At 46.9% G+C, this 17,138-nt stretch overlaps 1 protein-coding gene across 1 annotated transcript in view; it reads right to left on the bottom strand.

The window, feature by feature from the left end:
- Positions 1-577: 577 nt before the first annotated feature.
- BARX2 (BARX homeobox 2) overlaps positions 578-17,138 on the bottom strand; it is a 38,396-nt gene continuing 21,835 nt past the window's right edge. The window contains exons 2-4 of the mRNA XM_009568606.2: positions 6,439-6,736; positions 3,490-3,574; positions 578-1,238 (exon numbers count right to left, since the gene is read on the bottom strand). Coding sequence (XP_009566901.2) covers positions 987-1,238; positions 3,490-3,574; positions 6,439-6,736 — 635 coding nt within the window. The 3' untranslated portion in view covers positions 578-986. The remainder of the gene's footprint in view (positions 1,239-3,489; positions 3,575-6,438; positions 6,737-17,138) is intronic.

Below are 17,138 nucleotides of genomic sequence, written 5' to 3'. Positions count from 1 at the left end.
CTTTGGGCAAAATGCACCCTTAACAAGAGTTTATGAAACACGGTGCATATCTATTCTTGGCACACATCTTAAACAAACGCGAACGTTCTGCAGCAACTTCTTAAATCCATCGTTCTCCCAAAGCCCTGAAAACATTTAAGTGTTCTTTAAAAAACCCTACAAAAATGAGAAGTGGGCCCAAAGCAAAAATCCCAGATCCAAGCATCCCAAAGCTTTTGGAGCAGACTCAAATCCAAAACCTCATCTCATCCAAAGTTTTATCCTGGATCACTGCAAATTCACAGAGACGGCACCCAAACAACCAAGAGGGATGGAATCTGGATGCTGACCCGGGCTTGAATCTTGCTGTGGAAGCTTTGATCTCTACGCTGCGCCAAAGCAAACCCATGGGTCTGAACTCAAACTGTTTAAGTTGGGCCCATCCCTAACAGAAATAAGTGCTGGTTACAGGATGAAATGGTGCTATCAGAGCTCCCCATTTCTCAGCAGTCCCTGATCCAAGACCAGACCAAGTTCTCCGTCCATTTGCACTACTCAAAAAGGCAAGGATAAAGTCAAGCGAACACACTGAACAGTCACATCAGCATTTGCTTCCTGTGGTGTGAAAGGAGCCCTCGACTTCTCCTCTTCTTGCCAGGAGCTGTCTTGGGTGCACAGAAGTGGTTTTGTCTGGAAACGTCCGGTTGCTCTCAGTGGGAAGGTGTACACACGCCGCCGGAGGGACGGGCTGTCACCACTTATGCAGGATGTCTTTGTTCCACCATGGCCCATGATGGCTCATTCCCAAAGGCACAACGTGAGCAATCTCTAGACTTATACACAAGGCCTACATATATATATATATTTATATATATATGTACACGCACACAATTACATACATATTTAAATATATATATATATACACATATATATATATATTTGGGTTTGGTTTTCCTCTTCTATCTTTTTTTTTTTTTTGCTTTCCTTTCACCCTCTTTCTTTCCCTTTTAACTTAATTGCATAGTCTCCTCTGAGGAGGGCTCTGGTATATGTTCTGGAGGGTTCTCTGTCTCCAAAGAGACTTTTGGCTTCTCCTCTGTCACTTTAGGCTCCTCTGGGGCTTGAGATCCCTCCAGCTCCTGGCTCTGAGCCTGGCTGTTCATTTTCTCTTCTGCTTCGATTTCCTCCGAAGTGGGAATAGAGTTCTTCTTTGGACGGCCTTTGGGCTTTGTTGGAGCTTCCTGTCCACCTTTCAGTACCTGGAGAAAAGAGATGAACTGTCAGGATCGATATGAACGCTGCTGCTGTGAGACATCTGTTAGAGAAGGATGAAACTCGGCTTCGACCTCAAAACTAATCCATGACTTGGTCACCATTTTGGCCTCACAGAAATCTCCTGAATTCATGGAGTTCACCCATCATCACCTCATATAAATAAGACACAATGCAAGCAAGAACACTCAGAACTCTGTCAGTCTCCAAGTTGGTTCCTAGGGGAGGCCCAAAAATCAGTCCGTCCTCAGCACTACAGAGAAGATTTTATGCAGAATTCAGTTCTGTTTGTGAGTGTTGGCTCTATTCAAAACCCAGGTGAGAATCATCGCAAACTTCAGCCAAGGTTTCCTGCAACTGCCTTTCCTCCAACCTACTTGGCTTCTGAAATAGCCTTCTATTATAACACCTGCATTATTTGGATGAATGTATTTACATGAGGCCCCTCTCCTGTGTGTAAACACTGGAAGTCAACAAAACAGCTCCGTTCCTATGTTTTACTCCCTCTCCCTTCACATCATCATTGCCACAAGACACTTCCAACCCAAGATGTGCACCCAAAGCCGTTCCCTAGTTTGTTATAAGTGGCAGTAACTTCTGCGGCTGCAACAGACATTCTCCTTGGTTGAAAACTGGTTGGATGGCCTGGCCCAGAGAGTGGTGGTCAATGGAGTTAACTCCAGCTGGAGCCCAGTCACAAGTGGGGCTTCTCAGGGCTCAGTACTGGTCCAGCCCCGTTCAATGTCTTTATCAATGACCTGGATGAAGGCATCGAGTGCACCCTTAGCAAGTTTGCAGATGACACTAAGCTGGGTGGAAGTGTGGATCTGCTGGAGGGTAGGGAGGCTCTGCAAAGGGATCTGAACAGGCTGGACCGCTGGGCTGAGGCCAACGGGATGAGGTTTAACAAGGCCAAATGCCGGGTCCTGCGCTTGGGGCACAACAACCCTATGCAGTGCTACAGACTGGGGGAAGAATGGCTGGAGAGCTGCACGGAGGAGAGGTACCTGGGGGTGCTGGTTGACAGCCGACTGACCGTGAGCCAGCAGTGTGCCCAGGGGGCCAAGAAGGCCAATGGCATCTTGGCTTGGATCAGAAATGGGGTCACCAGCAGGTCCAGGGAGGGGATTCTCCCTCTGTACTCAGCACTGGTGAGACCGCACCTTGAGTACTGTGTTCAGTTCTGGACCCCTCACCACAAGAAGGATGTTGAGACTCTGGAACGTGTCCAGAGAAGAGCAACAAAGCTGGTGAGGGGGCTGGAGAACAAGTGTGACGAGGAGCGGCTGAGAGAGCTGGGGTTGTTTAGCCTGGAGAAGAGGAGGCTGAGGGGAGACCTTATTGCTCTCTACAACTGCCTGAAAGGAGATTGTGGAGAGGAGGGAGCTGGGGTCTTCTCCCCAGTGACAGGGGACAGGACAAGAGGGAATGGCCTGAAGCTCCGCCAGGGGAGGTTCAGGTTGGATATCAGAAAAAAATTCTTCACAGTAAGAGTCATTGGGCACTGGAACAGCTGCCCAGGGAGGGGGTCGAGTCGCCTTCCCTGGAGGTGTTTAAGGAACGGGTGGATGAAGTGCTGAGGGACATGGTTTAGGGAGTGTTAGGAATGGTTGGACTCGATGATCCAATGGGTCCTTTCCAACCTTGTGATTCTGTGAAAGGTACAGCCTAGACCTGCATCTCAATTCCCAGGTCAGAACACATAAACATCTCCACTGAGGAACTGCAGTCACGGCTCCCACCAGGATTTATCAGACAGTTGTCCTTTCTAAAAGCATTTTAACCGGAAAAGGGCCATGAAGCTAAGAATAAGTGAAAATGGTGAAAGAAAAATATGAAAAGCAAGAATTAATTATATTAGCTCTCCAAATTACGTTGGTTTCCACGGAGCAATACAATCTTTTCTGTATATGCGCATAACCAATCCAACAAGCATTAAAATTACACAAATGCCAAAAATGAAGAGGGAGATATTTTGGTTCTTCCCTCTGTTCTGTTCTAATTTCATTTTTCCCTTTGCTTTATATTCTCCCTACCGCCTGCGGTCCCTCGAGCCCACCACGTATGCTGCAGCATGAACGCTTTGGAAAAAAAGAGTGTTTCTAAGGAAAGTGATCAGAAATAAAACAGATTTTGGTATAAATAGACACAGGTCACTGACGTGATGCTCACATTCTAAATCTGCTCTTTTGAAATCAGTTTTTAAGGATCCTGGAGAGATGGCAACAAACCACTTACCATTTTCTTCCACTTCATCCTACGATTCTGGTACCACGTCTTCACCTGGAGCTGCGTCAGCCCCAGTGACTGGGCTAAGTCAAGCCTGGGAGAGAACACACACACTGAAATGAGTTTACAGAGGGCAAGAAGAGCTCAGATACCTGGTGCAGCAAATCCAGCACTGCAAGAACATAAAACACTGTGACCAGCAGAAAAGATGACTACGTATCTCTCTAATCTGTTGTTGCAGACTTCCAGTACTTAAAGGGGAAAGCTGGGGAGGGGCTCTGGATCAGGGAGTGTGGGGGTAGGATGAGGGGGAATGGTTTTCAGCTGCAAGAGGGAAGACTGAGATGAGATCTCAGGAAGAAATGTTTTGCTGTGAGGGTGAGGAGGCCCTGGCCCAGGTTGCTCAGAGCAGTGGTGGCTGCCCCATCCCTGGAGGGGTTCCAGGCCAGGTTGGATGGGGCTTGGAGCAACCTGATGTATGAAAAGAGGAAGCCACTGTGACTTTAGGATACAAAGAGGGAAGCTTTTACAGAAGAAGGAAGAATATTCAGGTGTCTGCAGGCTCTCTCTTTTCTTCTGTGGCCACTGGACAAATGAGCAAGCCTAGAAGTTTCAGAAGTCTGCCTGCCCTCTTTGAAACACAAGCCTGCTGTACTCCATCTCCTGGCACCCCACATTTGTACACGAAGCAGAGAGCTACTGGTACAGCACATCACAGAAAAACAGGTCCATGTTGTCTGGAGCAAACACGTAACAGCAAAGACACCACACATCAGTCTGCCTTTGAAAGTGCTGCTCTTTGGATCATATTTCTTCTTCACTACCTTCATAATGTGGATAATAATACTTTCTCATTTCTCACGGAGTAGTAGTACATCTAAATCTATTCATTTCTTATGCATTCTGCTATTATAGGCAATTTAGGCTTATAAATTAATTTATTCTTTGCATGTTTAGCTTAAGGGTATATGTGGCAGATAGCCCGTAATCCTGATTCATCCTCCACAAATCTCCAACCTGTGTAAGTTCATCTGAAACCATTCATTAATTTCTATATTAAAAACCTGGGTATGAAGCAAATGCAGCTCAGAGTAACTCTTTCTCCTTCCCCACAGGTGAGAGCACGAAGCAGTGTTGTAATAGAGTTGCACAACAGACGGAGTTGGAAATACTCAGCAACGCTGGGTGAGTGCCCTACAGAGTCATGCGAGTCCTGCAGGTGGGACAGCTCAAACTCAGAGGCACATTCCGAAGTGTTCTGGATTGTGTGAGCTTTCAGGAAAATGTGTCCCGTCTTTGGATGGGGAAACGCATTTGTCAAGGCCAAGTTTTTCATAATAAAATTTTTGTTTCTGCTGGGCTCCGAGGGCAGTCAGACTCACTCTTACATTTATGGACACCTACGTACCCTACACCAGCTCTCTGTGCTCAGATGCACACTCATGGACTCACAGTTTCCCTCCACTTTGGATTCACTCTAGAGCTGCAGGCATGGTTTGCCTTCTCCCCACACCACTACAGGAGGTCTGTGAGATATTCCACTGATTAAAGACACAATTACTGTTATCTGAAAAGCAGACTCTAGCACAAGCATCATCCTGTTGCACTGCACTCCCTTACTACTCCCTTACACCAGGCGCTTCAGTTGCCCTCCCAGCAGTGCAACCTTCCGTCCATGTCAAAAGCTGCAGGAGGGAATGCAGATCACAATCCACTGCTTTGCCATCATGTTTCCAGCCATGATTTGACAGAGAGAACACCTCTTGACTAACTTTCCTTGCCTTATTTCACATCTTATCACACTTTGGTTACCTGCAACCAGTTAACTTCTCTTGCCACACACATTAGTGTAACAAGTATTGCCTAGAAACCCGAGGAAACAAACAGAGGGGAAGTGGTACGTGAACGAGGATTGCTCATCAGCCTCAAACACGTACAAAGCCAAGGAACAGTCATACCATAAAATTAATTAACGGCCTTGAGAGCTTCATCAACGGTGTCAACCATCTGGTTAAGTGAAGCTGTGAGGAGTCAGTGCAGGAGCATTAGGAACTCTGAAACTGTGAGAGACAGCCTGGCCGTGCCCATGAGGCTTTGTCTGGCTTCCACCCTTGGCTTTGGTGACAGGCAGGATGAGCAGAGAACTCCAGTCTTCAAAACCAGTTCAAATACTGGGACACTGCCACCTGTGGAGTTCAAAGTGTGCTCTACCTTTCAAACCCTCTCTAGGTTTACAAACTTCATAGAACTCAGACAGGTCTTTTTCCTGTAATTTAAATTGCAGAGTAGGATTCAAAACCTTTTAAAAAGATAAAACCTCTCCATAGATTACTCGGGTAACAAGTAGTCCCAAGAACTTGTCTGCTCCTTCACAGAGACTTGCCTTCACAAGGGCAAGGTGGCCTTCAACTCCATGCAACCCTCTGTTGTCAAGCTGATGGACAGGCCACCACCTCACTACACTGCTCCCCAAGTTTTGTAGATGAAAGCTGGTTCAGCAGCCAGCTGAATCTACAGCCAACCTCCCAGCTGCCATGGAGACAGAGACATCCACCACCAGATCCCAGGAGGGGACAGGGTCTACCTTTTCTCAAGGGTGCAGCAGGAACGGGGAAGACAGAAAGCCTTCTGCTGTGTACTTTGCCCGTCTCTGAGCTTGGATGCCTGCTAAAAAGCACTTATATCGCCATATAGCATTTCTATTGATATAATCTACTTGTGTAACCGTCGGTCCCAGGAATAGTTAGCCTTGAAATTGAATCTGGTCACCTGCCTCTGCCCTTGGCATCTCTGTGGAGGCAGAAGGCAGCACAATACAGCCATGGAGCACCTGGAGTGAAACGGGGCTAAAGCAGCTCTTTTGCTCATTCCTTTCATACAATCATAGAATACTTAGGGTTGGAAGGGACCTTAAGGATCATCTAGTTCCAACTTTCCAGGTGTGAGAGACCAACTTACCTGTCAGGGGTAGAGAGATACTTCTGTTTCTGGAATTTCTTCTCCAACCCCATCAACTGGAGCTCCGTGAAGATGGTCCTACTCCGGCGTGGCTTTTTTAACCGAGGCGTGGGCTGCTCTGCCTCCGACTCACTGCTGGCATGGGTCTCACTGGCAGGTGTCTCTGAGCTTGTGTTCCCTGAGGACGGCTGGGGCGGCAGCACGCGGGAGCTGGTGGCAGCTGGGATGAGGTGAGGGACCACGGAGGGCTGCCTAGTGATGACGGAGATGAGCGGGTATGCCCTCAGAGAAGGGGACCCTGGCAGAGAAGGAAGCACAGGTGGATAAAGGCCGATTCAGTGGTAATATGGTTAAGTAATGGGAGCACTGGAGAGAGCAGGGAGAGAGGAATACCCTTCCTGTCTCTGCCATTCACTTGGTAAATTCCTTTCTCTGGACATGCTCTTTCTCCCATATTCCATGTGTTCAGCATTGCTTGGGCTGGGACTTTTGATGTGCGTTTCCCTAGCACAGGGCAAGGAGGCCCTGCCTTTCCAATGCCTTTTCTTTTTTTTAGGATCTATTATAACAGACACCATTGAAGTCATCTAATTACCACAAGAGATTAAACTCAGCAACCCATGAAATCTGGCCCTATTCGTGCAACTCTGCTTCTCTGCAAACAGTAGGACAGGGTTCACCTGGGACAGTTACCTGACCTCCTTTTACTGGTGACAGACAATGGAAGTTGCAAACCAGCTCATCCTCTACCAGGTAACTGGAGGAGTCAGGTGACACTTCCACCCTCCGCTCTCTGTACCGACTCCATCGACCATACCAGCAGCTGAGGATGAATAGATTGCAAACAGAGTTCTTCACCAACTCTTAACTCCACATCTTACGCTAATCAGTTCAGACCAACCCTAAAAACAACCAGCAGTTCTGCTCCCGTCCTTCCAGTCTGGGATGACAAATCTAAACGTTTCCAAACACTAGAGGAAGTTCTGGTTCACACCAGACCTTCTGCATTTACAGCTATAGGCAGTTTTCTGCTAAGCCTTGGTCCCCCGGAATCAAATGCTCCTTTAAAATTCAGTCAGGGAACCATGGCCATGTACGGGAAATGTTCACTCATTGCAAGATTGTCCTCTTTATCACTTTGCAACCAACCTACATGGTCTTGGGCAAGTCATGTTCTCACTCTGTACCTCAGTCTACTTCATTTGCAAAATGGAAACAATCCTCCTTGCCTACTCCACTGGTGGTAAAACACGGATTAGAGTTTAATGTACATAAAGCATCCTGAGATCTCTAGATAAATGGTACTGTGGAAAGGAACGTATTACACCAATAGGCCCAATTGTGAAACTCTTAAAATGAATCACCGCTAATGAAAATAATGATCTATAGACCTCAATGAGTCTCTTTCAGTGAGTAACTCATCCCAGTGGAAGGAAGGAGTTGCCAGCCTGGCCGGCTGATGACCTGTATTCTTTACCCTCCTTCCCTGAGCGAAGGGTTGTGATCACATAAATCGGGTCCCAGGTAAGCTGCGGTGCACAGGGTACTTCAAAGAACTGTAAGAATTGTGCAGCTTGTTGACCATCACTTCTCTCTACAACCACTACAAGTTGAGCAAAATCCAGCCACTAAGAAAGTAAGCTTGGAAAACTATGGCCATAACTCTGTAAATCCCAGCAGACTGGAATTTAAGGAAGACAGGCATATAGGCAGGCTAGAACTTAAGCCTTGCTTTCTTCTCCAGATCTCTGCAGCACTAGAAATCTAGATGTTTCCATTAAATTTAAATTATTCCACTTAAACCACCAAGGAAGCACTTGAGAGATGAGATCAGAATTGCCAAGCCAAACTTTAGCTTGCATAAACCTTCATCTACCTTTCCTTCCTGCAGATTTCTGTCAGCTGAAGATCTACAGCATCACCAAGTAACCTGGCAGAAACTCCGCCCTGATTTACAGCCTCAGTTGTAAATTCAAAGATCGTAAAGTAGGACAGAGCACACTGTCCTTTTTCTTTACACTACTAATTCTGCCCTCACTGGTATTTATGCATCCACTGATATCAACCAACTACACCTCAGCAGTACCCACTGCCATCGCAGAACAGCAAAAGCAATGCCGACCCACCAATGAAACTGATCAATTCCTCTGTTTCACCCAAATCTGCTGCCAAGAATCTTACTGCCTTGAAGGACACCCCCACTGCAAGAGTCCTATGCAGGAACCTTGAAAGCTACTTCCACCATAAGAGGTGTCCTTGGGTAAGCTATGAGGTGTGTTGATGGTCTTCATTGGGCACCAGTTCTGCAACTTCACCCTTCTGCACCGCTGCTCTTCTGCATTACCACTCTCGTTCACAGAGGCTCTAGAAGAGCTCTAGGAGAAGAGACTTCACGTATCTCTGCTCCAAACTGTTCTGAATAAGGAGACTGAAAACCGATGCCTGAGCTTACACACCATCAAGGAGTTGATTTGGTCTTATTACATACCCCCATTGTGCTGTTAGGGGATCCTGGTTCAAACCTCCCCATCACAGAGCTCCTGCTCCTCTGCAGGTTCAGTCTCTGAACTTTATCTCACAGCCTGAAACCCCATTTCTGCCCTTGCACATGGGTGGCTTCCAGCACCATATCACTGGTTAACGGATACGTTTACCCTCGTACCCCTGCATATTTCCAGCAGGGCTCTCCATAAACCACAAGATCACTAAGAAGTAATAAATCACCAAATCTCAGAAACCCCTGCAAGGCTCCAAGTGACTGAAACCCCTGGACAAAAGCATTTTTACAAGGAACTCTCTTCAAGGGAGATCAGCAAAGGTTATTTGATATCAGAGCAATCAGGGATATTCACTTTCCCATGCGGCATGGCAGCAGCACATGAGACTGCTTGGAGTGGAGGGAGGGTATCTACAAAGGTCCTAGAGCTTAAGATCTGCCTCTATCAAACAGAGGAAAGTCTCTCTAGAATGTTTTTCTAATAATCAGGTAGGATTAGGAATAAAAGAATGGCTTTCCCCCCCTTGCAAGATCAGCAGCGACAACTTGGCTGATTTGCAGGGTAAAACATTAGTTGGTTATCAGAGGACATGACAACGGAGTTGCTCGGGTCCATGTTTTCAAGTCCTGAGCACCTGAATGAGGGGATACGTTTCCAAAATGTTCAGCAGCCAGCAGCTGTGACCTGGCCAAGCGCTCAGAAAAGCTCAGCACATGCTTATTTTTGGTGCCCACGTCAGGACACTTATTTACTTACAGCACTTTGAAATCGCTCTTCTACTTCATGCAAGTAGTGGTTTGCAACTGCCGAGTTACTCTGAGCTCCAGGTGGTGAACAGATTTGTGAGGCTGTTGACACCAAGTGCCTTATATTCGTTTATCATTCGTGCTCGTAAGAGAAGCCTTTGCCTATGGTTTGACACCAACAGTTGCAACCATGCTTTTAGAAACCATCGTAAATAATGAAAGCATCTGCTGATGTTCAGCCCAGCCGTATACGAGACTTCTCAGCTTTCTGCCCTCAGCCTGAGGAGGACACAGGATAGTTAGGACATAAAGTAAGGATAGCATTTAGGGAAAGATGTGGGGTTCAAGGCTGCATATATTTTTGGGGTGGGGAAGTTGCTGGCCAGAAAACGGGGCAAGGCTGTAGCCGTCAGCCCTCTTTGCCCCTGTGCTGCTCTAGCGAGCTTCTAGAACACTAAGGAAAGAGCTCAGGTTCGGTGTCCTGGTCTGGATCTACTTATCCCAAAGTTCAAAGGTAGCTGAAGCTGAGCCAGTTCATTGTCTCTAAGTACACTATCAACATGACTCCCCTTAAACCATCCGTACAATTCTTACCATGATAAAAGTCTTGGCTTCCAAACACCATGAAATCTGAGGCTAGATCTAAATTTCACATCCCCCAGAGTTCAAAGGTATTTCTAGACTGACACGATATTGTAAGAATGGAATAATTTCTTAATCTTCAACAAATTAAATGCTGGCAAGCAGCTCTTGTCTGCTCAGCACTGTTGTGACATGCTCTGTCTCCCCAAACGGGAAGGAATGGAAATGAAGCGCTCTTCGTTTCCGCAGCTGTCTTTCAAAACAGTTTCAGCTGGATGCACTCTTCCCTGCATTGCTGTCTGAGCACCTTTCCCACTCCTGGTCTTTTGCAGTTCAAAACCAAAAAGCCAGAAAGTGAGGACGACGTTTGCTGTCATAGCGACAAACCTCAGGTGTGTTTGCATCTAAAGCAATTCAGAGGTAGCACAGCCCAATGGTGAAAACCAGTGGTTTAGGACTCAGGAGGTCCCAACGCTCCTCAACAGGCACAGCAGTCTCTTACTATGTGGTCTTCATAGACTCATAGAATGACTTGGGTTGGAAGGGACATTAAGGCCCATCCAGTTCCACCTCTCGGCCGTGGGCAGGAACACCTCCCACTGGATCCGGTTGCTCAGAGCCTCCTCAAAAGTCTCAATTTTATCTACAAGAACAGTCTTAGTCACTCCAAGGTCTAGGATAGACTCGGGTTCATTTTGCTGCTGAATACTTCTCAAATACTTGGGAAGCATTAGTACAACCCATCCTTTGTATCGTGCACAACGAGGGAGGGGTGCTTAAGCGACAGAAGTAATCCTGTAGTTATTTTTTAAGCATTTCAATAGTCTCATTTTCAAGCAGCCAGAAAGCTTTTATTTCTGTCCATCCCCATAAAGCTAACATCTGGCCACTTGGTTGCTAAAACTAACCAAGAGCTAAAAATAAAAAGAACATTGGATCAGCAGAGTGTTTTCGAAGGATCTGAAAACATTTTGCTTTGCTATTTAAATCGGGCCATGCTGGCAGCCGCTGTACAGTGAATAATCGACCTGCCCCTTGCACAACGCACACCCTACAGCACCTCAAAATGAAGTGGCTCTCTCAAGCCACTCAGGTCTAGGAGAACCCTGAACTTTTCCTACTTGAATGAAAAATATTTGTCCTAGACATGTATCATCATCTAACATGTCCATGTTTTTTTCTCCCTTGTGTTGCTTTTCAGCACTATCAGCAAGAAGGAGGACAGAAGATTCATCCCATTTCTTATGAAGGTTCCAGTCAGGAATGGCAATCTTTACTAGCCAAAATAAACGAATATCCTAGGCGTAAATCTGCAGCGTGTCAGCCTTTTAATCCCTCTTAGCTCAGGTGTGAGCTCAAGGGATATATCAGTGAAGACTCAGTCCTCACCGAACTGGCTCCAGCTACGTGAGCAGGAGTCATAGAATCACGGAATGGTTTGGGTTGGAAGAGACCTCAAAGCCCATCCAGTCCCACCCCCTGCCACAGGCAGGGACATGCCCCATAGGATCCAGTTGCTCCAAGCCCCATCCAACCTGGCCTGGAACCCCTCCAGGGATGGGGCAGCCACCACTGCTCTGGGCAACCTGGGCCAGGGCCTCCCCACCCTCACAGCAAAACATTTCTTCCTAAGATCTCATCTCAATCTCTCCTATTTCTGCTGAAAACCGTTCCCTCTCATCATACCCCTGCCCCCCTGATCAAGAACCCCTCCCCAGCTTTCCTGGAGCCCTTTTCAGTACTGGAAGCTGCTCTATAAGATCTCTCCAGAGTCTTCTCCTCTCCAGGCTGAACAACCCCAACTCTCTCAGTCTGTCCTTGTACAGGAGGTTCTCCAGCCCTCGGATCATCCTTGTTGCCTCCTCTGGACTCGCTCCAACAGTTCCATGTCCTCCCTGTGCTGAGGACTCCAGAACTGAATCAGGTTCACTTGCTTTTCATCAGACCAATGGAAAGTCAAATCTACTCATCTGTTGGGATATCTCTATTAAACTTCTTATGACCACCAGATGCGATGCTGTAGGTGCACCACCACCACACCAGATCACCACACAAAAGTTTTAATTAAAAATAAATACTTCAAACAAATATTTTCCCCCTCTTTTTCCTCCTCCCTGGCTTCCTTTCAACCCCAGCAGACACAGACTGCAGGGAAGAGAAAAGGGAAAGCACTAATTAATTGCACTGTTTGACTGCCGGCAATGGCAGAACAGTTTTCCTCCCAGGCAAACTCAGCTTATTCTGTTTTGGAAAGAAAGAAAAAGGAAGGAAAGATTTATGGATCAGCTCCTTTTGGCAGGTCAGCACTGCTCGGAGGCAGAATGAAATCTCACTGAGAATGGGCTGCAGTGAAAGGTAAATAATAGAAGAAAATGAACTTGTGACTCAGGAAGGTCTATAAATCTGCTGTCTCCCGGGTGTCAAAACAAAAGGGAACCGAGGAGGAGTTGAGTTCATTTAGGAAAGAGCTTCATTTTGCTGAAGGAGCAGGCAGCCTACGGAAAGGAAGATGCACATACTGAGTGAAGCACAGGGGGCAAATTAAGCAAGGAAACGTTGAGAATAAGCTGAGCTGTACATTGTTTAATGGGGAGGGTGTTACATATGCTTTTTCCACCACTGGTCCCCAAAAGCTGAGATGCCAGCCATGCCATTCCCATGGATCTTGGCTGGGCTTTACCACCAGCTGTGGCGGCAGTGCAGATGAGCCAGAGCTGAGTATAGACCTGACATAATCCAGAAACTCAACATAGCCAAGCATCTACTGATTAAAGACAACAGCCAAAAAGCCACCAAGTACTCCAGGACACAGGATGGCCTCTCAGGTCAGTATGGGCTCCTTTTCTAGGTCTAGAGACCTAGCATGGCTCTTACACAGGCTCAGCTTCCCCAGCACCGCGTGGACCTGCAGTATCTCTCTTGCCTATCAGAAAGCCTGCTGAGGGCAGCAACGCAACTCCTACTTTCAGGTTGCTGACATTGGATCTAATCTTTCTCTGCTCAGGCTCTGAGCAGCCCCAGCCATGGGGGCCACCTCCTGCATGCCTTTTCCTGCCCCTCGCTGCCTCCCAGCACCCTGAGCATTGGCAAGCATGGGATCAGCATCTCCCCGGACACTGCTGTCTGTCTTTCCTGGAAAGACGACTCTGTCTTATGTGGCAGAGCCGGACTGAGCTGACATCCAGCATTATGCCATTGCAGAGCCATGCTGTCAGCTCTTCTGCTGAGCGTGCCTACCGTGGAAGCAATCACACAGTCAGCCAAGGCAAGGCAGTAGGGAAGAGGCGGTGGGACGAGGAGCATGCCCTTGCCAGGAGAGCTGTACCCCAGAGCTGCCAAGTCTACCACCAACTAAGCACCACCCCAGTGAGATTTCTTCTTGTCTCTTCCTCGTCCTTATATTGTGTTTTTACAGGCACTGTCATACCAAGATACCTCATTTATCTACAACTGTATTCTATTATCCAACAACACATAAAAACCATAAGCCACTCTGTAAGTAAAAATACTGTACTCATCTACTATTACGATTTTCCTTAAGCTCTGCTTTATGATTATTAACCATTAGAAGGCAGCTCACATCAGGTTCTGCCCAAGATGAGTGCTGTGCTACACCGAGTGCCCTCGGACACAGAGGCCAAAGGAGAGAACACAGCAACGTGTTGTGCGTTCATCAGCCATATTCATTCACCCTGAAGAAGGAGTGCCTAGGGAGGGGTTGAAGGGAAATAACGAGGTCATCCAGCCTCCTTGTGAACAGCCCAAGATCCAGTTCTTCCCTAGACACCCTGCCCACTGGAGCACAGTCATCATGAAACACTGAACCCCAAGTTGTTCTAATGGGCTGGGTGATGTTCACACACGGTGCCGCACACAGATCCCTCAGCCGTCTTTGGAATGGAAAGCAGTACAGCCATGCCAGGGTATGGTTGGACCTGAGCTAATTATGGCCTGAAGAGAGGTGGGCTAATTAGGCTATGAACACTGTGTTGACACCTTGGCAGTTTCCAAGACCTGAGTCGGTGCTCTTGCGCAGTGCAGCCCTTGCAACATGTTGACACAGATGGTCCTTCAGAGGTAGGAAGGACCCTCACATCCTCTCCTAATGGGCTGGAAGTCCAGGCACAGCCACAAAACCTTCCTGAAGTTGTCCCCTGCACAAGGCAAGGAAGCCTCAAGCCCAGGGGTGGGACCCAAGTACAGACTTAAACGTTTTTGGCATTCCTGTCAAGCAAAGTTTGGCCAGAGAAGTGCTGGCAGATAATCTGTCAGGAATCCTTTGCATCAACCAGTTCAGACACTGATTCTCTTCTCATTCTTTCCAGTCTTACTGTAAGACAGCCCTACAGAGCCTGCCCTTCTTTGAATATTGAAATAGCTGGAAAACCTTCAAGAAATCCTCAGACCCTTCAGAAGCACCATAATCAGCTTTTCCTGTGGTTAATACATATTAAAGAAGAATTCTCAAAACTGGGAATGTTTGAGTGTGCTCTTTATTGGCATTCCTCTTCTCCAGCGTATCCACACCTAATTGCTCAGACACTTAACTGAGAATTAGCACTGTTTTGGGAGAGGAGATTCTTCTTCATTTTTGTTGTTTCTTTTTCTACTGGCTCTCCGTTTTTTGGGGGTTTTTTTGTTCCACGTGGAAACCAGTTGTAGCTAAACGACAGCCAAAGTCTCAGCTTATAAACAGAGCTGAAGGACAATTCTGGGACATTTTGAAAGCTTCCAAGTCTCAGCCCAAATGCACAGAGGCAAAATTCTCATGGGAATCCTGAGTGTCACAGAGGCTACAGGAAAGCAAAGCAGTCAACCCTGAAAATCAACCTTGAAATTTAAGTGCAGAGCTGGAGCATGAAGAGATGGTGGTGGTGCTCCAAAACAGCATCCAGTGAGGTTCCCCGGAGTAAAGTCTAACTGCTCCTCAAACAAAGGTTGCAGGTACAGGTCACACCATATTCTATTTCCACCTCAGTTCAACAAACCTATTCACCTGACAAAGACCACAAGTCTGGCAAAACCAAAACACAACTCAGCTGCGCGGCCAACAGTCTGCTTGGTAGCAAATGGCCTCTCTCCTTTGTGGAGGAACACAAACCCAACTGATATCCATGGCAAATGGCCATCAGCTTCAGTGGAGTGAGGATTTCACCTACACGTGTCCACAAGTGGAAAACAGAAAAGAAATGAAAATTAGTGCAGCGAATTTCAGTGCAGCTGAGACAAACCTTCTTTGGGCATTGCGATCGAAGGCCAGCTCTTCAGCACTCTGTACCTCCTGGGATGAGTCGAGTGTTAAGGGGCGAAAAAGTGGCACCTTATCACGTGGTAATTTTTGACAACAGCTTCTGGGGTGGGGGAAAATTAGGGATCTTTCAGGAGTCCTATTTTACCTTCCCCAGGCACGTAAGAGAACGGTCACCTTTATGTTCAGTCACTTCTTTTGAGGGAGTGGGGCTTCGGCAAAGTCTGTAATCATTAAATTTTATAATAACAAATATAGCTAAAAGGCGCTCTTTCTCAAAGCATCTCTCTCCATGCAACTACCTGCTCAGCTTCCCAGAGGAGAGTGGAGCTGGGTACAAGCTTCCACTGCTGTTCCCCCAGCTGTGGAGCACTCTGCAGTTAAGTTTCACCCAGTTTCATAGCCACAAGTGGAATTTCCTCAGTGCTTGGAGCTGTGAGATCCAGGTTTTCCATTTCAAGCCTGTCTCCATTAGCAATTTATCAACATAATGCTTCAGTATAACTTCTACATAATAACAGTAATTAATAAGTTTGAATGCATCTGAGGCATGCATGCCGGAGGCCTTCACAAAAACTAACCAGAAGATAATTAATCCTTACTTAATAATGACATTTGATATTTATATTGTGCTTTTTGACATGTTTAAGGCACTGTACACACAGTAAGTAATTGGCCTTGAACAAATGATGAGCCTGAGAGCCTCCCTGAAGGAGAACTTGCCTCACTCCCTGCTGCCACCGGCAGGTGTATAATACCCTTCTTTAGACAGGGCTGGATGTGGAGCGGTTATCTGTCTTATAAACACAACCAAAAAACTTCACCTACAGCATCCACGTCTCCTGGGACGCCAGATCCCTGGAGGAGGGCAGTAGGGTTCTTCTGGCAGGGTTGGTGATACCCATTATAACAACCTGGCTTTGTTCAAGGTCCATACTGGTGGGGGAGGAGATCGGAATGCACGTTGAACCTAGATTGGAAAGACCTGGTTGTGTTGCTGTCCTGGGGCAAGTTACTGCGCTGGGGTTTCCTGTTATCACAGGATAGCAATGCCTCACTGCTGGGTTTCTTCTCAATTGCCGGAAAGACACTGCAAGCACCACCTGGGAGCTATAGATTGTGCTCCTTGCACACAGTAACCTTTCTTCGTGGCTGGCTGGTAAACAGGAGAGTGTGCCAGGACCTTGTCAGATCCTCAGTGAAGAAGAAAATTTATATATAGAAGAAGATTATTCTTTTTCTAAGAAGCATTTAAAGCATCTATTTGGCTGGCACTCGAGAAATCCTTTGTAGCAAAGGTAATAGCACTCTGGCTTAATCAAGGGAGAATGAATCAGAACACGCACCACTTCTCTATTTTGAATTATTCTGCTTCACGTATTCAAACAGCAAACTGTCTTCTAGACAGGAGCTGCCCTGGACTCAAATCCATACTCTTCAGGCAACCTGAGCGTGGCTCAGAGAGGTCCTGCTCTTTGTCTGAGGCTACAGAAAAGGGAGTCTGTCCGGGATTCCTCATCTTTAGCAGATGATCCCTTTAAATCCTACTCAGTGGAGGTGTTCAGAATGCAAGGAGATCTGTCCCGTTATCTCCTATTAGGATATATGGACCTGAGGCCATTATGA

The sequence above is a fragment of the Cuculus canorus genome, chromosome 23, assembly GCF_017976375.1.
Source record: "Cuculus canorus isolate bCucCan1 chromosome 23, bCucCan1.pri, whole genome shotgun sequence".
Classification (NCBI taxonomy): domain Eukaryota; kingdom Metazoa; phylum Chordata; class Aves; order Cuculiformes; family Cuculidae; genus Cuculus; species Cuculus canorus.
Note: the sequence above shows the minus strand (reverse complement) of the source record. Positions and strands in the feature narration are given on the sequence as shown.